This window comes from Notechis scutatus, chromosome 6 (assembly GCF_049901735.1).
Source record: "Notechis scutatus isolate UNSWTSFEM ecotype Mainland chromosome 6, rNotScu1.2, whole genome shotgun sequence".
Lineage (NCBI taxonomy): Eukaryota > Metazoa > Chordata > Lepidosauria > Squamata > Elapidae > Notechis > Notechis scutatus.
The window spans coordinates 13,712,018-13,734,171 of NC_142014.1; the positions used below are offsets into that span (position 1 = coordinate 13,712,018).

General features: G+C 37.3%; 1 protein-coding gene across 4 annotated transcripts in view; it reads right to left on the bottom strand.

Annotated features, from left to right (window-relative positions):
- The window catches only part of GRM8 (glutamate metabotropic receptor 8), a 505,336-nt gene that overhangs the window by 382,994 nt on the left and 100,188 nt on the right, over positions 1-22,154 (bottom strand). For all 4 annotated transcript variants that reach the window (XM_087969395.1, XM_087969394.1, XM_087969392.1 and 1 more), the window contains exon 3: positions 15,836-16,052. In XM_087969395.1, coding sequence (XP_087825521.1) covers positions 15,836-16,052 — 217 coding nt within the window. The remainder of the gene's footprint in view (positions 1-15,835; positions 16,053-22,154) is intronic.

The window sequence follows — 22,154 nt, forward strand, 5'->3', positions numbered from 1 at the left end:
TTTTCATTTCATTAATTTTAAACATACATGTTAATTTTCAAAAGAATTCATCTTTCTTTCTCAATCCTACAGAAGAAAAGTTAGAACTACTATTCCTGGTACTCAGAATAGCCTTTTAAATTAAAAGATTTGTAATTTTATTAGTAGAGTGCAGTTAAACGTCTCCTAAAAGTTGTAAGAAATCATCGTATTTCATAATTTAAAATATATGAAATTAATGCATTTAATAGATAACCCTATGTAATTCTGACATTGTAGGACACTTGTATTTTGAATTTTTGTCCTGTTCCTTTCAAATGGATGCATTTTGTGAGCTGGTCATAAAATGTAATATTTTGTCATCTTTTAGGAAAATTTCAAATTATGCTTTGAGATATGTGTCTACTAATAGCTATTAATTGATGAATTACCAAAATAACTATACAAATATCTAATTGAAAACAAGTATAGAATGGTTAAGCAATGCTGGATTTAATCCCAAATTAAATACATCCCTGAATGATAGATAAAGGAAAAGCAAAAAGTGCAAGAAAGTGGGGAGGGAATTAAAGAAGAATAGAAAAGAAAGTAAAAAGATATAATAAAGAAGTAGCTTTTGATAAAATATAAGCACAATTATATTTTAACCTGTGTCTCTAAAGTATACACTTTTTTCCATTATGCATCCTGACTAATCATCAAAGCCGTAAATCACAAAAAAAAAAAAAAAATACAAAAATTCCATAAGAGAAAAACCTGGTCGAAGCTTTTTAGAACGTATCATCTGAAAATATTTTAAAGAGAATGCATATATAGTTTTCACTTTAATATGAATACATGAAATAACACATTAGGACAGGGCTATCAAACTCACGACCCATGGCCGGCTATATCACGTGCTGGCCACACCCATGGCTGGTTTAGTAAAGGGGGGAAAAGTCCCGATACGTCATGTTACACCACCATGACAACACAAGTTTGACACTCCTGCATTAGGAAAACTATTTCTTAGGAATAATGTGCCATATGACTAATTTTCCTATTTTTTTCTACCATATACAAGTGCATTTTCAAATAAATGAATAGAGATTTTTCTTATAATCCACCGAAAGACACATATAACTTTATTACTAACCCAGATCCCTCAAGTGTATGTCAATATTAGAAGAGTCAAACTGATTTTGTTCTTAATTTCAAAGAACACTACCTATTTCTGATCAGCACAATCTTGATATAAACAATGACTTCCTTGAGACATCTTTGTGTGTTCAAACATTCTTCCAGATATTTTCTCTTCCTTTTTATTTGATATTTATGACTGATTGACTGATTGAGCCTTCAAGTAAGTCTTGAGTTCTGATGACTTCCTGGATTAGCAATGCTGTTTTCTAGTAGTAGTTTGCCATTGCTACATTAGTTCTAATGCAAAACTAGAACTCGTGGTCTGCCAGTTTCTGGTGTGATATCTAAAGCATTGGCCCAAAGTGGCCTGGAAATCAATAGTGGGAGAACCAAATCTATTATGATGGTAGAATATGACATGAGAATATTAAAAAAGCAGTGGGTATGCTAATTCATAATATTTAAACAAATATTGTAGACCATGTAGATCATCTCTATTTAAAACTGTGATGACATAAATTGATCAAGAAATAATCAAATTCAGAAACTATATTTTGAAGAATATTTAATATATTGCTGAAATATATGTAGTTGGAGCAACACAAAAATATATTTGGTATATTTAGTATCAGCAACAGTTTGAGCAGCATAAAAATGTGGTTAACCAGTAGCAAGGTAACATTACTGATAGATGTATAGTTTGTGGCTTTTTTATGGCATTAAGTCACAATTTACGACCATATTGAACATAGCTAGTCTATTCATTCTGGCAATAAATCTGTATTAACATGTACATAATGGTTGGAGTTCCCAAAGGGAGTTGATAGAGACTTTATTATTGGAATACATTGTAGTTAGATACTTTTTCTTAGGTGTCTATTGCTTAGTCCATATATAGCAAAACAGGTTTCTCTGATTTTTGCCTTAGCATAATACAAGTACAGCTCACTTAATGACTGCCTTGTTCGGCAGTCATTCAAATTTACCAAGATGCTGAAAAAATAACTTTACAACCAAGTTATTTTTTCAGCATCTTGGTAAATTTGAATGACTGCCGAACAAGGCAGTCATTAAGTGAGCTGTACTTGTTTGCATTTGATCTGAGTATTCCCATGTAAACCCTGTGATCTTCCTTTCTTCCAGGTTCTTCCCCACTTGGTCATCTTGTTAATGTCCAATGATATTCAAACTAGGTGTTTGGTAACAGTTCTAAGGTTTGGTGCCTCTCTGGTTCACATTCCGTTTCCATGCCTGTGGCCTTGGATCTCTCAACTATTTACCTCTGATCTCTGGTTGGCACTTCTGGTTCCTGTCACCCCCTCTTCCCTATTCCCACCCCATTCTCCTTCCTCCATTTTCATATGGCAGAATGCCATCAAAGCAGAGCAAGGCTGAAGTGGTGTGGTGGTAGATCTGACAGTGAGATTGTTTTATCTCCCCCGATAATGTTGAGAAATTGCAGAGATAGGAATTACAAGAGAATAAATAGGCACACAATGGGAAATGCACACCCAAAGGGATGCAGCAGCACTGGCAGCTCCAGATATGCGTGGGACCGGAAGCCTCCAGCATACTACAGAATCAGCCCAATATATTCCCTTTGTGCCTACTTATTCTCTTGTAATCCCTTTCCCTCCAATCTTTCTACTTTGTGAAGGGAGGGAAGAAAAAAGTGAGTCAGGCACAGGAGAGATTGCCTATGGAGATCACTCACTACCCATACACATAGCAGAAAGATGTTTAAAGAAGTGAGGGCTGAAAAAAAATCTTGGCACACTTTACATATTGTTATAATTTATCCAACCATTGTAGCCATTACGGATTAAGGATAACATGTTATCCGAGGATAACATTCTCATTAAAAAGAAGACATAAGAGATATGAGCACATGAGCTTGTGAAAAAATACTTCTGGTTTATGAGTCTTTTTTAGCATGTTTGAGACATATATTTATCACCTTTTCAGATGACATTTTGAGAACTTAAGATTTTAAAATAATCCCAAGAGGCACATTTTATGTCTTCACCCAATGCTTGTATAGTCAGCTCTGTAGCTCTTAAACACCAAATGCATTCCCCTTTTCAGGCTTTTGATAAGTCATGTTACTTAATATGTATAAAATAGGATATATGGCACATGTAAATATATAAATGTAACTGAGAAAAACTACAGAGATATTGCAGTCACTAATTTAAATCCCCATTCTTTTCTGACTCATATGACAAATCATATATTCTGGTTAATGCCATTAATGTTTGGTTCATGATCTCATAAGCTAAATCTGTCAAAGCTTTATTCCTAAATTAACAGCTAGTAAGTATGCTCATTCCTTTAAGTTAGTTCAAAAAATCTCAGTCTTCAACACTGACACAATGATGCAATGAAAACTCCAATTACACTGAGCAGCAAAATATCCTTATGAATTATTTTAATATGAAGTCCAGTGTCCAGGCAAACTCACTGGAGACATGTTGCTAAAGAATACTACATTATTAATATTAGTAAGGATTAGCATTAAACAGCCATTAATAACACACTGATAAGAAAGTAAGTTGTACATTGAACAAGACTATGGTAATTGCTAAAGTTATTTTTAACTGTTTTTATAGGAATCCCTTCAATAATCTGCAATATTGCTGCACTTAGAATTCTATATTACAATGTTTCTAATAGCAATAGCAATAGCACTTAGACTTATATACTGCTTTATAGTGCTTTACAGCCCTCTCTAAGCAGTTTACAGAGTCAGCATATTGCCTCCAAGAATTTGGGTCCTCATTTTACCCACCTCGGAAGGATGGAAGGCTGAGTCAACCTAGAGCAGGGTGGGCAAACTTTTTTGGCTCGGGGGCCGCATTGACTTTTAAAATTTGACAGACGGGCCGGGTCAGCACAAGATTTTTTGGGAATCGCCCCCCTTCCCCCCCTTCCCCTCCCCTCGGAGGCCCCCTGAGTCAGGAGTTGCTACGCCGGTGCGGCTCCGCGGCTCCAGTCCGCGTTGCCTCGGGAAGGAAAGGCAAAAGGAAGAGCCGCGGCGGTGCTTTGAAGGAGCAGCGGCACCGGAGGCTCAGCTTCAGCGGCTCCTGGTTTTGCCTTTTCCTTCCCAAGGCACGCGGGACTGGAGCCGCGGAACCGCGCTGGCGGTGCAACTCCTGACAGCCCCAGCCGGGCACCTGAGTGGAGCCGGGTGGAACTGCCTGTTGCTGCTGCCGGAGCACCGCCGGTCGCCTCCTCCAAACAGCCCGCCCGCCGGGCTTCCCCTCCGCTGCGCGGCTCGGGGCCAGCGCGAGCGCCCGCGAGTTAAAGGAAGCCGAAAGTTGCTGGGAAGTTGCTCGGGTGCTGGGAGCAGGCTTTTAAAGTGCCGCCCGAGCAAAGTTTAAGCAGCCCGCCCGCCCGCCCGTTGGGCAGAACCCTTCCCGCTCCTCGGCGGGAAGGCGCTCCAGCCTGCAAACTTTGCCTTTGCAAAGTTTAAGCCTGGAAGCCCCGGGAAAAAAAGGGGATCGGTGGGGACTCACCTTCGGAGAGGTCGCACTTGAAGGTGATTTGAACTCCCAGCCGAGGCCTTTGCAAAGTTCTTTTCTTTCCTACCCGAGAGTGCTCCGCACTGTTTTGCAGCTTTGGGGGCCATGCGGCACAGGGCAATATGCCACGCCCAGCAATTTTTTTTCAGGGCGGGCCGGATTGGACAGACCAAAGGGCCGGATGTGGCCCGCGGGCCGTGGTTTGCCCACCCTGACCTAGAGCCTGGTGGGATTTGAACTGCCAAATTTTAGTCAGCTGGCTGCAGAAGTAGCTTGCAGTACTACACTCTAACCACTGCGCCACAGAGGCTCATACCTGTTATTTAATTGGGATATATAATATTAATTACAATTTGCAAGTTGAAATATTTATTATCAGTAGAGTTCATTTGAAGAAATCCTGTGAAAATATATTTGAGGTAGATCTTTAATATTTAGAGGTGTCTTTAAATGTACAAAGCTAACCTAGATGAAAGAATAGGAAAATAGTCAAGTAAAACATTGGGGAAAAAGGAGAGGGTGAAAAAAAAAACCTCAATATAATGTCCCTTTAGGCAGTGGGAAACTGTCGTATATTCAGGATAATATTGTTATTCTACCTAGGGTGCGATTCAACCGGTAAAACAACAGGTTCAGTGAGCACACATGCGCCAATTGCATGCTCCTCGTGCATACTTTATGTTATATAACCATATGTTATGGTTGAAGCTGAAGTATTCATTGACAGGTAGGACATCACAATATAGTATATAAAATCATACATTGCAATGTCCTACCTGTCAATGAATACTTCAGCTTCAACCATAACAACACAAGAGCACACAATAGATACGAACTCAAGGTTAACCGCACCAAACTTGATTGCAGGAAATACGACTTCAGCAACAGAGTGGTCAATGTTTGGTATACTCTACCTGACTCTTCCCCAAACCCCAAAAACTTTAACCTTAGACTGTCTACTATGGACCTCACCCCTTTCCTAAGAGGTCTGTAGGGGCCGTGCATAAGCGCACCAACGTGCCTTCCGTCCCTCTCCTATTGTTTCTTTTATTTTTTTTTATTTTTCTTATATGTATCCATGTATTCATAACTATGTTTTTACTTATACCTATTATCTTGTAAGCAATTGACAAATAAAAATAAATAAATAAAATAAATACTCCACATTTAAAAAAGCTAATACTTACCTTCAACTGAAGCTGAAGTAACCACTCTGCCACAAATCAGCTGTGCTCTAGCAAAAAGACATGAAACACAGGAAAGAGCAGGAGGGCACACATGCTAGTCGGAGCGAACCAGTTTGGAGCCAACTGATCATCGAAACAAGGGGTTCGCCCGAACCAGTCCGAACTGAAAGAATCCCACCCCTGATTCCATGATACAACAATAGAGTTCATCTGATACCTCACCTGGACTTTAGGGAAGAATAAGGAGGATTATCTTGATAGATAGGAATCATTACCTGAGCAAAAGGGAGTGGAACTTTTGTTAGGCCCAGAACAAGAAGATAAGATTTGGAAACAGCTCAGGAAGATGATTCTCTAATTTATATGGATGTAAGAAGGAAGAGGAGCAGAACACAATGAGACTTGCAGGTTTTGTCATTACAGCCAAACTCAATAAAAATAGTTTTAACCTTTCTGGGGAGTTGATTTCCTGATTTCATTTACCTCGTAGGTCTGACAACTTCATTGAAGGGTTGACATCAGATTAATGAAAAATATGACTATTTAACAGCTTTATTAAGGTTATGAAAAATGAAACTACTTTTTTTAAAAAAAAAAATTGGAGTCTTTCTCCAGTTTGCAACTGCAGAGAATCAAATGGTATTTCTGACAAAAGCTTTATGAAACAGTTCTTTTGTGACCGTATTGTGTCTTTTTTTTTTTTTTAACAGAGGAATGATTGAGTCTGTCATCTGCACCTCTATAACTGTTTAGTTTGGTTCTGCAACCCAACAGGACAGACACAGACTTCAGAGAGTAATTATGTCTGCAAAAAAAAAAAAAAAAAATTACTACCAATCTGCCTTCAATCGAGGACCTGTATACTGCACGAGTCAAAAAGAGGATTGTGAAAATATTTACAGACCCCTCACATCCCGGACATAAACTGTTTCAATTCCTTCCCTCAAAACGATGCTATAGAGCATTGCACTCCAGAACAACTAGACTCAAGGACAGTTTTTTCCCAAAAGCCATCACTCAGCTAAACAAATAATTCCCTCAACACTGTCCAACTATTACAAAGTCTGCACTACTATTACTGTTAATCTTGTCATCACTCCTTATCACCCATCCCCTCCTACTTATGACTGCTTGACTGTAACTTTGTCGCTTGTATACTTACAATTTATATTGACTGTTTCCTAATTTGATTGATTGCTTATTGTACACTATGACTATCGTTAAGTGTCATACCTTATGATTCTCGACTCCTGACAAATGTATATTTTCTTTTATTATATACTGAGAGTATTTACACCAAGAAAAATTCCTTGTGTGTCCAATCACACTTGGCCAATAAAATATTCCATTCTATTCTTTTTTTTAATCAGGAATTAAAAAAATCAGCTTTGAATTTTGGCAGAATCAAGCCTTGAATCTACTAAAAATTACCATAGCAGTATCTACGCCCTTCTCCAGTAATCATTTTGTTTATGGCCTTCAAGCTTCTTTGAGTATCAAGTGCCTTTGGCCTGGAAAACAGTGAAAGGTAACATAGTAAGATATAATAGATAGTTTGATTCTGTCACCATTCTATCTTGGTCAATTAGAAAAGAAAGATTCCTGTCCCATGATTAGCCAAAAATTACTTTACTAAAGCCAAAGTTGTTACAGAAGAAGCCAAAGTGGATCTGAGATTTTTGGACACAAAAGATACAATTTAACTTCCTGTCCAACCCCCAGGTTATCAGTCAAATCCAATTAGGTGTTAACAAATTGTTTGGGAAACAGTCCCTGTCTTTGTGTGCTTGCTGGTTCAGCATTGTTTTTGTCTGATCTTGAGGTGGCTAGTGCTTCCCACAGGATGAAACATCTCGGTTTCAATTATTCCTGGCTACTTCCATGCATTCCTAGCCCCACTGGTCTCTTCCTCCCACCTCCCCTCCATTGCAGATGTCAGGCTGTCAACATGCAAGGTATAGCTTAGCAGAATGGTAGCCATGACAGGTTCCACTGCTTTCCAGGAGAATTTTAATGGCAAGGGAGATACCAGTTTAGGCTTATATTTTTAGAGAAATGGCATGTTTTCTTTTGAATTTTCAACAGTATAAATCCATTAGGAAAATAGGACAGGCAATTTCTTCATTTCCACTACACCTGTACAAAGGCTGGAAGTACGAAGGAAGGGAAACTCAGACATAATCCGTTTGGCACCTTATCTTATAACTGACAACATCACTTGAATGGTAAGAAAACCAAGAAGAAGGCTCCCAGAATGACAGCATGATCACAGTTCAGATCAGCCCAAATTTTGTCAGCCTGAAGATCAATTCAAGAACTTAACATCACTGCAAAGCTAAAACTATTTTTTTTATTGAGATTGGCTATAACAGAATCTTGCAAGTCTGATTGTGTTGTGAACTAGAGAGAAGTCTGTCAGAGCCACATCCAAACATTATCTAGACATTCTTTTTTTTTTTAAAAAAAATACTCCTTGTTACCTTGACAATAGAACTTGCAGATCTCCACCAAGGTTATCTTCCTTATTATTTACACACACACCTCTGTGCGAACTTTGTTAATTCCTGGCTTCTTCCAGATATATGGCACAGGGCCAGGTTATTTGTGGACCCCTTTCCCCTGACTATATCTGCCTGCACCATTAGATCAGGCAGAGTAGACACATTTAGGTCCATTCTATAAAATGAAGTCATCTGATGGAACTTTCTCCTTAGCTATATTTGCTCTGTGGAATAGCGTCTTCTTCACAATCTGGAAGTTTCTACCTTCTTAGCCTTCGGTAAGACTACAAAGATCTAGCACTTCTCCCAGATACTGGATTAGAATCGGAGTTGTGCCCAGCACATAGGCATTCAGGATAGAAATATCATGGATCTTTCACTGAGTGTAATGTTTTTATTTTTGTTGAGACTTGTTATTTTTGTATGTTTTATGTGATCACAAGAGCCACCTCAGGTTATATTTTATAAGCTGGGTAGCTAAATAAACATTTTGAAAAAATAAATAAAAGTATAAAAATAAATGAAATGAAAACAGATTCTGCCTAAATTAATTTATTATAAATGAAAGTTAGAAATTCTATTTGCAGTTTCCAAGATTCTGAATTTATCTCAAAGACTAGCATAAAAGGTACTTTATTGAACTCTGCATGTTTTAAAAAGGGGTGGGGGACTCTATCACAATGTTAAAAAGAATTATGGGGAAAAATTATTCAGCTTCTGAATTGGAAAGTTATTTCAAGGTGAAATGCAATGTAAGATTGTGATACATATGTATCTAACTCTAGCAATGTATCTGCCGCCAGTCTTTCGAATATTGATTTTTAACCATGCTTCAAATCATATTAAATCAGAATCTTTATTACAGCCCTTAGGCTATAGAACACAACAATCAAATACATAAAACTATAATTAATACAACTAAAAAGTTGACATATATGTGCTAAAATTACATAAAATAAATTAATATTTATGTATCAATATCAAACATTACTCCTTTGAAATTTATTTTTTATTTATTTAAAGAAAGAGTGTGACTCTGAGCCACATACAACATAACCAACAACAATGATGATTATAGCAGACATTGCAGTGCCTGGACATAGCAGAATAGAATAAAAAGAACTAGATAAAATCATAAAATGCAAAGACCTGTATATAGAAGTAGAGTGGCTATGACAAAAGAAAACAAAGACAGTACAATAGTACTAGTTCAATACTACTCGGATACTGTGAGCATTAACAAAATCACCATCAGTCAACTGGAAAAGGCAACTTTATTCAGAACAGGTTGCATTTTGTAATTGTGCTGTCCAGCCAGTTATAGTTAATGGGAATTGGATAGTCAGTTAGGAATTGGGAGTTGTCCCCTCAAGCGACCCCCCTCATGTGCTGCATATCTGTGCATGTACGCGTGATTCCCCCTCACTCACTGCACGTCTGCACATGCGCATGTGATCTCCTCACGTGCTGTGTGTCTTTGTACATGTGCACATGACTCCCTCGCACACCGCGCCTCTGCACATGCACACACGATTCTCCCCTTCATGCGTTATACATCTTTGCACATTTGTGCGTGACTCCCTCCTTGCACACAGCACATCTGCGCATGCGCATTATGGTAAATGTAATTAAGGTATCCTGGGAAATGTAGTCCATGTGGCCACATCTGTAACCCTGATTGGTCACTGAATTGGCCCTTGTGGGTCGGGGGAGGTTTCTTCACTCTTGCCTGAACACAGCCTCATGGTAGCATCTCTACCCCCTGCTTCTACAATATGGGATGAAAAGGAAGAGGTCACCATCTTTTTATCCAGAAAGTCAGATATGCAAAGGATTGGACATTAAGAAGAATCTCGTCATAACTGTGAGTTATTGAGCACGCCTGATGAACCAATAAAAAAGACTTTGTTTTGTATGGATGCTTTGTTGAGTTTATCTATCTGTCTTTGTACAGGACAGAATAGTGATAATACCTTTAATATCAACAAACAACATCTCCCTATCTCAGGTCCTTGGGAAGGACTCAATAGGTGGATAAAAATGCCAGATCCACTCTAAACGTTTGAACCAAAGACATGGAATAACAGAGTTTGAAGAGAACTTGGTGGTCTTCTAGTCGAATCCTCTGCTTGAACTAGAGACCCTATATCAGAGGTAGCTAATCATTTTCAGCTCCTGTGCTGATAATTGTGCACGTGCTCACTTGCGTGCGCTTGTGTACCAGTACCCAGAAGGCAATGCGTGCTGGCCCCTCTCTCACACCCCCTGCGCATGCTCAAGCGACCCCCCCCACACGCCACACATCTGTGCATGCACGCGTGATTCCCCCTCACTCACTGCACATCTGCACATGCGCATGTGATCTCCTCACGTGTTGTGTGTCTCTGCACATGTGCACATGACTCCCTTGCACACCGCGCCTCTGCGCATGAACACACGATTCTCCCCCTCATGCGTTATACATCTTTGCACATTTGCGCGTGACTCCCTCCTTGCACACAGCACATCTGCGCATGCACGTGATTTCCCACTCACGCACAGCATGTCTGTGCATGCCCACAATCCCCCTCATGTGCAGCGGATCCCTGCGCATGAGCGTGCATCTCCCATACACCCCCCTCCGCCTCCTGCGCATGAGCACCAGATACTCGACAATCAACTGTCAGGCAGTGGCACGCACATGCATTTACAGTGGGGCTCTTCCAGGCGACCTTTCACGTGCTGGGGAAAATGGCTCTGCATGCCATTTCTGGCACGCATGGCATAGGTTCGCCAACACATCCCTATATCACTCTGGATAAATGGCTGCCCCATCTCTTTGAAAAGCATCCATTGATGGGACACCCACAACTTCTGAAGGCAACCCATTCCACTGGTTGATCGTTCTCACCATTGGGGAATTTCTCTTTAGTTTTAGGTTATCTTACTCTTTGATTAGTTTCCATCCATTGTTTCTTGTCTTGCCTAGTTTGCTTTGGAAAACAGTTTGATTTCCTCATCTTTGTGGCAGCCCAAATGTGTAAAGTAGCAATAAATCAAAATAAAATGGAAATGAAATGCCAAATGGCCTAATCATCAAGAGACATAAAGATGAAACCTACAATAACAGATTTTTAGTGCCATTCAAGTTGTTTTTTAATATGGCACCAATAACTTTATAGACCCTATATATCAGAGACAAATTGGGCTCTAAGGATGTAACATTGTTCATTAGCTTCAGATGGCCAGCCTCATCATAAAAGAGCACACAGTGTTTCTCAGCACTGAAACTGAGTATCCAACCTCAAGTTTAGTTTCCATAAGAAATTATAATATATTACCCTGTTTCCATAAAAAAGATGTTTGAGAATTTCACAAGTAAACTGTAAAGTATTACCACAAAGCTTCTGTCTTTAGACTGACTCCTTAGAAAGTTGTAACTGTAGTTCCAGTGCTCCCATCTAGCACTGCCATCAAATGATAGGAAATTATAGGAATTATACCAAATAGGCATTATTCCCATCTTTTTTCATCATGAGAAATAACAAGCCACTGCCTACCACAGAATTAAAGAAATAGTCTATCCACTACAAAATTAAAGACAATAGTGAACAACCAAAGACAGATTAATTGTGATAGGATACAAATGAAATAAATAAAGCTTGTTGTCTTTCATGACAATGTGTACAACTACTATCACCTGGAAAACCTACTTTAAATATTTTTACTGAACCACTTCTTGCATTTGGCAAGGAAAATTCAGCAATACACACAGGACCATACAAGCATCCTGAATATTCTCCCACAAAAGTATCCATAATTGTTATTCTCTGAAGAAAAAATAGGTTTTCTTCCTTTAGCTATTAGTCACAGGCTAAAATGACACCAAAATGGCAAGTGCTATTGTCATGCCCCTGATGGAGACTGACTCTGAGGGAGAATGTCAGCCTCAAGATATCTTCCTAATAAGTATATTCTGTCTTCTAACTGTTGCTTCTCTGCTGCTATGCCAATTTACTTCTTTCGGCTGTCATGAAATGGTGGGAGGGGGGAATCTTGGAGGGGAAGAAGGCAGGAGGTGTTTTGCATTCCTTTGCTGGGTTAGCAAGGGGAGGGGATTCCTTTCTTTAACTTTCCATTTCTTTGCTAGCCTCTGTCCCTTTTTGCGCAACTGCGAACTTTTATCAAAATATGTCAAGGTCAACTGACAGTAGCCTCATCACCACCTGGAGATGACCACATGATCATATTCAGAAGTTTTAATTGGAAGAATCATTTGAACTTTGGAAGGTGGGAGCAATTCTATTCCTTTGTATATGTGTTCTACCCGCCAATTTCTCAGTTTCGGAATTGGCTCTGTCGTTTCCACTTTATTTTCCAGTAAAAGGATAACTTTGCTCTACACTATGGAGTCTGAGTATTTCTTTCTTGGGATCTAAAGGGAGCACAGACTGAAAGAGAGGAGGAACAGCTGACAGGGAGTGGAAATGTGGCTCCAGAAGTTGTGGAGGAGGCTGGGGAAGGGCAGAGGCTGGCTGAGCAATCAGAGAAGGATCCAAGCCCATCCCCTCTCCATCCTAGGGCACACAGGGAGGAGAGGATAAGGGAGAGACGTGGTCTACTTGGGAAGAGAGAGCCTTGATCCTCTTGATGGGCTGCAGCTGTGACAACTGAATAAGAGGACAGACATGCGTATAGGTGAACGCTGGAAACAAAGCATGGAGATATATCTAGTTTATGGTTCCTCTCTGAGTTTGGCGTCCTTCCCAGTGTGTGTTCTGTTATCTGTGAACGTCCTCCAGTCCTTATCTTGCCTGGTTTGTGTTGTTTTTTCCCTCCTTCTTGTAACTGCTTGTGTGGGAGTTTTCTGTCTTCTGTCAAGGATATTTGGAACTTGGAAGCAAAGTGAAGGAATAAAAGGGGCTTCACCGGGATTATGATATAATTTACACCTTAATATCATACAAAGCTACAAAGCTTCCTTTCTCAAATCATTTTACTTGCAGTCTTTTCTAATAACACCTTTGTATTAACAGATGTTCAGGTTCTCAGTATTAGGAACAAGAGGCAAAGGAGAATTCAAAAAAGCGCTAAGTGTTTTCCCTTAATCATAAACTGGAGTATTCTGTTTTGTCTTCATTTTTCCTTTAACTGCCTGCCAGAAGAGGCAACAACTTCCCATCTGGATTTATCCTGATGCTTCAGGAATAAACCTGGGTCTACAGCATTCCATATTCCACTTGGGGGACGGAATGGATTTTGTAATAAAAATGTCACAATAACTGAACCAAGCAAAAAGCCAGCACCCTAGAGAGATTGTGTTTAATCATTCTCTACTGCCAGATGTCAAGAATGTTTCCTGGTTGCCATCAGATTCTTGCTGACATTTGTTCAGACACATGGTGCTCAAAAGATATCAGTGTGTGTGTGTATGTGTGTGTGTTTGCATGCATGTGTCTGCATATGTAAAAAATTATGGAGAAGGAAGTTCTGGCTTTACCAACTGATATTTGATAAACTCCTGGGTAAAGAGATATTGAAAAAACAGTAAGCTCGACAATTCTGTTAAAGCTTGATAAAAATGCTGCCGATCTTCCAAACTGCAATGAGCAAATCAACACTTCCTTGTTAATCATGTCAAGAGAAATAAGATGTGGCTCTTAGTTTGCCTTAGGTGGTGAAACGATCTTGCTCGGCTAAGCTGGAGAAATCTGAGAATAAACAACTTCATCACACTCAGAAGTATCTGCTTCTTGGGGCCAAGCAAAGATTCTACACACAAACCTAACTGTCCCACTGGTAACACAGACCTGCCCTCTCTAATATTTGCAAAAAGTAAACCAAGCTCTGCCCTGCATTTTTACTTGTCTGCATTATTTGGTACTAAATGAGCTTGATCCTGCCACCAATGTTGCTCCGAGTATTGCTGCTAGTTCTTCCCACTATTTATAGACTGTTAGGACCTGTTAACTGAGGGAGAGAATCAGTTTTTAGTTCTTAAGATCTAGTTAGATATAATTATCACAGGAACTTCCTCATGCATAAGCAAGCGCATTATTGTGTACATCTGATATGTATCTTCTATAGTCTGGGAATAAATGTATTGCATTTCATTTGTGTTACGTAACTATTATAAATTGTTCAGATCATAGCTACATTTGTAAAGCTTACCTTGATTTATTTTTATTTTATTTTATTTTATTGACATAGAATGCAAAAATAAACTTAAATCAAGAATATCTGAAATAGGATTTCAAGAAATAGTTCACATATCTCTAATTTTAACAGAACATCCTTTGATACTTCAGTATTCCTAGATCTGAAGTTAAAAACGTCTTAACCAAAATTTGTCAGAACAGAACCTACAAAAACGTTTTGTACTACTTGTTTTATATAAAATTGTTTCAATACATGTTTAGAATAAATATCTTCTAAAAGCCAGTGTGGAATAAGATATCATGAATCAAATTTCAGATCAACCTATAAAGGTAGCCCATAATTCAGTTGCATTCTTTCAGGCTAGCCTACCTCAAGAAGCATCTTGGGGGGGGAAAGTATTTTGACACAGGTTTATTATTTTGAGATCTTTGAAAGAAGGGAATATCCAAGGGTTTTATTTTCCCAAGTGGATATCAACAGTAGAACTATCATACACGAGTTTCTCTTTTCTGTATGTAATATAAGAATTATTTATCAGATTAAAATTCACAGATGCACACTTTAGATCATGGCCATTGCAACCTCTTTGTATCATTTTATAATGACTAAAAATCTACAGTTCTTTAAAGAAATCCAGTTTTTTAAAAAAATACAAAAATAACTATTCTAATTAAAATAGAATTAAAATAGAATAGGTGAGATCCAAAGCAACAGGAATCATGTTTATAACCTTTGAATGATCAAAACTATTTTATCCTAAAAATAATAATTAGAGTAATATCAACAGTCAGTCAAATGAGAAGAAAAATTGATCTTTATGGGCTGCCATAAAAATGACCAGCACCAGTGCTTAACCCAAAATCTCTTACATATTATGATACTTTGTCTAGTCTCTTCAAAGAGAATTTTCACATTCCTCCAAAGTAGATTTTCCAACCAGTTTGTCAATATAGATGTACCAACAGGCAGATTATCAGAAAGGTTAAAAAAAAGGGGGACCAAGTTGACACAGTTTTGTCTGGGTGATAACTTTATTGAGGTACTGAATTGCAAATTCCAGGTGGAAATGACCTCAGTGAGATCATTTATGCAATATATTAGTAGGATCTCCATCTACTTAAAAGAACTCGTTGCGGCCACAATTTAATTTGCATGTTCCTAAACTCTCAACTCTCATTTTTTTTTTACAAAGTTTCCATTCTATATTGACCATCCTAATAAGCAGTGATTAAAAAGAAGCAGTTGTGTCTGGGAGGAACAGGCTTTCCCATCAAGTGTGTCACTTTTTTCTCATCAAATATATCATTATTTTATATGAATCATTCAGACCATGTCCAGGATTTAAAATTCACACCCATAATATAATTTTTAAAACAGATTCACTTACCAATTTCCCTAGAGATTTGAGTGAAAGCTTCTACACCACTTTCCCCATAGTTCCCTTCTGATGCCAGTGTTGACACATAGTTCCATCCAAGTGCTGTCACAATGTCAACCATAGCTTGGGCTTGATAGGAGTCTGGTGGGACCACACGAGAGAAAAAATCATACCTGGTGTTATCACTCAGTTCTGGAGCTGTAGATGCATAGCTGATTTGAGGTATCTGCAAAGAACCAGCATGAGAAACATATTACAAAAACCTCAAGGATGACTTGTAAACATAATAATGATTCAAAAAAGGGCCCTTCTAATAAAAGATTTTGTAACAGTTTTGGGCTCTTCTTTTTAGCATACACTCAAGCAGAGGCTGGACAGGCATCTGTTAAACATGAGACATTGGGTTCCCACGAGAAACAAAGAATGGGGCTCGATGGCTTAAAAAGCTCTTTACAGCACTATACTTCTATGTTTTTATGAATTATAGAAACCATGATTCTATGAAAAAGTGCTTATTTCTTAAATTTGTAAACAATGATACGGCGTTTACAAAGCAACAGCTTTAGATAAGAAATATATGATTTCCCAGTTATCACAGATACATATAAGACTGGAACAAATGTGACAGGAAAGTAGACTATAATGTCAAGGCCAAGTCATAAATGGTAAATTGGTCTCATTTTTCTTCTTTTTATGAACCTTTAATTCCTTTATTTGGGGAACAACTGAGTGAAGTTAACTGTTTACTGGCCAGATACCCTTCCTGATGTCTACACAGAGTTCGCAGTAGATATTTTCTCTTTGCAACCTGAGAGAGAAACATCTGTCATTGCCTAGGATTGAACTCTCAGTCTTCCAAGTGGGAGGCGAGAATCTTCACCTCTAGGTCACCACGACACTCCATTAAACTATGAATATCACAGTTAAATCTGGTTTCAATTTTTGTTCATTTTAAATAGCCCATTTTTGTTCATTTTGTTCACTCGCAGCAAAAGCATAATTATTTGACTTACTGAAAGAGAATCCTTCTCTTGACTCAGTTGCCCAGGAAAAAGTAAGTATTATTTTCTATCAGTAGTGCAACTGTTTTTATATTTTTATACATTTAAGTCAACTGTGATTAACAGATTGGCTCATATTTATTTATTTAATTTGTACAGTAGGCAATCTCATCAACTGACTCTGCAGCGAACAAAATTTACAAAATAAAAACAATTAAAATAACACAAACAGTAGAACATTAAACATTTCCTGGATTTCTACTTAAAAATATTCCTTATCAAAGTAGTCAATCACTACATAGGCCATCACTGCATATTTTCCAATAAACTTTCTCAGCAGAGTTTAGCTGATGACATTAGGAAGCAATGATAAAATGCAAATTTATTCAACAGGAAATAATTTCAGTTTGAAAAAAAGAATTGGTGTAATCTTGATTTCACTCTATTTGCTTCTCAGACTTTTCCTTTTCTTCTGTCCTTTCCTTTCCCTTACCTCTTTCTTCCTTCTTCCCTTACTCATCTTTCTTCCCCCCTTCCTCCATCCCTCCTTCCTTCCTTCCTTCCTTTTGCCTTATGTGGCTTTATGTTGATCTTGTTGTCCGAATTTTTAGGGTTTATTCAGAATATATTCCTTGTTTATACAGTTAATGAATCAAATGTAAGCACAACCGATAGCAACACAAACTGCTGAAGCAGTAACTAGTTAGCAGGCAATAAATTTGCATGTACAAAAGTTAGAAAATATGCATTTCAATACTAACAAATTAGAACATTGTCACTCTAGGGAATCATAAGAAACGGCTTTTCAAATTGGACAAGGCAAAAAGCATATTTTACATGGGTAAACAGACACTAATTATCAGCATTATTATTTCTTAAAGGCCATCAAGGTTTGTTCTTTGCAACAAGTTGAAATTAAAATACAATGTTTTATTAATTTCTAATTATTCTGATAGAGGAAGAATTGACAACATATTATTCTACTGAATTACAAATAAAGAGCTGTAACATACAAGCCAAGAAATTTGGTCAAATACATGTTACAGAAAAAGCTATTAAAAGACAATAACATTTTTATCACATTTCATGAGGATATTTTTTGACAGACAAATACAATTTGCAGATCTCATTATCTAAATGTCAAGAATTTAGATAGTAGGTTTAAAAAGCTCTCCATCTCACATGTTTGTGGGACCTTTTTTTTTAGTTTACGGAATATAACACTTTCTAAACAGAACAGGTGCTGTAGTCAATCAATCCAATAATAAACATATACACACAATATTCACTTAATTCAATCTACATGTACATAGTAGATTTTAACGCTGTGCTAAAGTATATATTGATACTAAATGTATTCTATTACCATCTTATTAATTATTCATTTGTAAAAATCGAAATGCAGTAATACTGTGCAGAACATTATAGGATACAAGCAGGACATCACTCAAATGAATGTAATTCTTTTTTCTTCTTTGCAAACCAAGATATTTTGCACCCTGAGCTGGAAGAAGAAAATTATTTTGGCATATAACACTAACATCCTCAGAAAAAGCAACCCAAAGGAAAATACAATAATAATAAATTAAGTATCAAACAATCTGTTGCCCTTTCATAACACCAAAATCTGTTTGCTGAAGTATTTGTTTCTTGCTTAATGTTGGGCCAACTTTGTCTGTTCCTACAGCTTTTTCATGCCATTTAATAGCAATGAAATTCTATCAACTATATTTCAGTCAAGTACAAACCGGTTTAGATCAAGGCGACAAAAATCTATTTGAAGATTTATGGTACAATAGGCCTATAGCAGCATTTTGATACACTATTTTCCTCTTCTCAGAAACTTGTAATAATTTATAATACATCTTGTTAGGAATGTTTCCTGGTATTTTTTTCCTTTCTTTGATGTGCGGTAGGTATCACCTTAAAAGTCCTTAGAGACTTAATCTTTCGTGATTTGAAACATGTTTAATAATTTCTAGAGAGAGTTGGACAATTTTTTTTCACCTAGTAAGGGAAAGTCAAGCATTTGAGACCTGAGGCAGAGAAAACTTTTTCACAAAGCAAAGTTTTTTTTTAAAAAAGTATCCAACTTATATGCCAGGGCTCTGGTAGTTATAATTGTAATAATTATTATAATTATATAATTATCATTATTATAATTATTAGCGTTTCAAGAAGTTTAAGTAACAATGGTATTCTATAGTCTCAGTGCTTGGAAAAGTGATCAGCAGTACTGATTACCTATCAGGTTCAGGTTATACTCCAAAATGAAGAATTATCCTGTGAAAAAAGTCTTTAACATGTGACAGGGTATGTTTTTTTCTTGCATTTCCTCATCACATAGTTGAACATAATTTTCCACAAAGTAGAAAAATACATAGATGGTTATATTCATAATCTCCTTCATGAAAAATAGCTAGGTAAATAAGTAGGTAGGTAGATCAAAACACAGAGTTATTTCAGTTATCAATATTCCTAAACAGCATGACCATCTATGATACAAAATCTTGTACCTCATAATTATTTCCTTATCATATAACCTTTTAAAGGATTAGCACAGTACCAAATATTCCAAACTTTTAATATTTTGTTTTCTATTTGGAAGTTGAAATCATAAAGCTATAGAATAGTACAAAAGAAATCAGCATTGTATTTCTAATCCTTTAACATTCAATTGATATTCAACAACCAGAAATTTCCCTTCACTAAAACTTCAGATATTAAATTTCTAATTGTTAAAAAATATTAAAATTAGAAAAAAACATACATTTGTCAGGGTTCCAGGTAACAGACCCAAGGCAATCAAAACTCTGAGGCCTGGAGTTTCCTCAAAATATAAATTTATTAGGCACATCTGGAGAAAATCTGACTTTGAAGGACCCAAGGTTTTCCCCACCCAAATCAAAACCCCAAAATTCTTTTTTCCCCGGTCACACATCCATCACATGGTCTAATCAGGTCACAGCCCCAATTCTGGCTGGCTTTTGTCCATGCTTCTCCAACACCTGGTAAAGAGTCCTTGGCTCCCACAGGAAAGAATGTTATTTTGGCTACACATCCCCCAGCTATCTCTATCTCCCTTCTCAAGTCTCCACAACTTCAACCGGCCTTGCTGCAGCACCCCTGAAGATGACCCCAGGTGGCTTCAGAGCTGACAACATTGCTTGAAGATCCCTCACTGCTATGGCATAATTATTATGAAATGTTGATTATTACCACTAGCCATAACTATGGGTTTAGATTATTGTTTTTTGTGTGTTTCCTATTCTCCATACTGTTTACAACCAGGGTATAGGTTACAGAAGAGATAATGACTAGTATTTCCTCAGCTTGGGGCTGAACGGATTGTAACAGATAGCTTAGGAAACATTCCTTTCTGAACATGGAGAGCAATATTATCAGGTAAAAGAATGTATTTGCTATTTTAATTTCTTTTAGAAAAGACCGTCTGATGGCTTTCCATATCCCCAATATAAAGGTTGATTTTAACATCCAAAATGTACAAAGAAAAATACTTCATTATAAATGTTGGTCAAGGTGTAAGCAAAAATATTATTACATTTATTTCAAAATATTTGGGGCCAAGCAATGCCAAAAGACACAGTGTGGGTTATGGAAATAAGAACAGGTGGGAGTAAATTGCAATTGGCATTCTTTTTAAAATAAATCTTATTTATTTGGTATAAAATGTATATGTCATGAATTCATCTCCAGACAGAAATGTAGAAAGAAATGAAAAAGATAAAAAGCCAAAGGATTACACCCATTCAAAATGCAGTAGGGAAAAACAGCACACAATATGAAAAAAGTGTCACACTCTGGATGAGGAGGAGGAGGAGGAAGAGGAAGAGGAGGAGGAGGAGGAGGAGGAGGAGGAGGAGGAGGAGGAGGAGGAGGAGGAGGAGGAGGTGGTGGTGGTACCCATTCAATCACGTCTGATTCTCAGCAATTCTATGGATTAATTCTCAACACATTGTTCTATCTTTTATAGCTTTTTTCAGATGATCCATGCCCTTGTTTGTGTAGCTTTGATGGTGTCTAATCACCATGTTTTCAGGCAGACCCATTTCCTTTCATCACTGACCATTACAAGCAGAACAGTTGGAACAAGTTAATTTTGTTCCTGTCCAGTTTCTCACGATCCAACTTTTAAACCAAAGGTAGCTATGGGAGATATTATACTATGAACTAATCTGCATTTACTGGCAAGGCTGCTGTCCTTGCTTTTCCATACATGGTTCATACTGTGTGACCAGTGCAATTCAATGATTTATTTCTGCTCTGCCTTTCCTGCTTTGATCAATCTATGATCCTGTGAAAGTGAATGTCTTCACCATCAGTTGTTATTTTGACATTTTCATTCTTCACAGTAGTCATGAACCTGTTCTTTTTGATGTTCAGGAAGAGGCCAAATTTCTCATTTTCTTCTTTAAGCCTTTGAATCAGATTGTTCAGGACTTCTTTGGTTTCTGAGAGGACATTTGTATCATCAGCATATCAAAGATTTTTGTTGTTGTTTCCTCTTTTTTATATAATAAAATTTAAATAAAGATTAGTTTACAAAACCAGCAAGAAATCAACCAGTTTAGTTTTAATGTTCCAGGCAAAATTTATTTTGGGTTTTGGGTATATATTATTTTGGGTACCCATTAAATTTGCCACTGAATGTGTCGTATTATTCTACTTTTACCACAAATTATTAACAACATTTACATTCTTAAATATGTATTACTTTCTTTTTTTAAAAGAACAATTATTTTTTCATTGGAATTAAAATCAGTTTGGACATGGACTCTTCACGAGAAAAATTACCTTCATTAATCACCATTTTTACCTATTCTATTAGTCCTCTTTGTAAATTGTCATACGCCTTTACAGGATAGAATTTATTTAGTGTGTACTGTACACTCAGCAAAGGCATACAACAATCAAAGCAGACTTTTCACCCTTTCATCTTGCTTATATTGTAATTGTAAACTTCAAAGGTCTATATTAGCTGCAACAACTTGTACAGAGAATAGAACTGTGCACTCAGAATGCTACTCAGGATACTTGTAGCAAGTCCTTTGATGCAGAAAAACCAACTCAATGATCTTACTCATGCTATATACAAACGATGTACACAGAGATGGACAAATCTGCTAGATCTTTCTGTGCTATTCCTACGTGCATTTTCATTTCTTTCCTCATCAGTTTCTGAATTTTTAAGCTATATATTTTAAATCATGCACATAAATTTTCATATGCTTGAAAATGGTATGCAGTTTTGCACAAAGCTCTTGTTTTTGTGCATATATTTATGCTTGAGAGAAGGGGAGGCATAA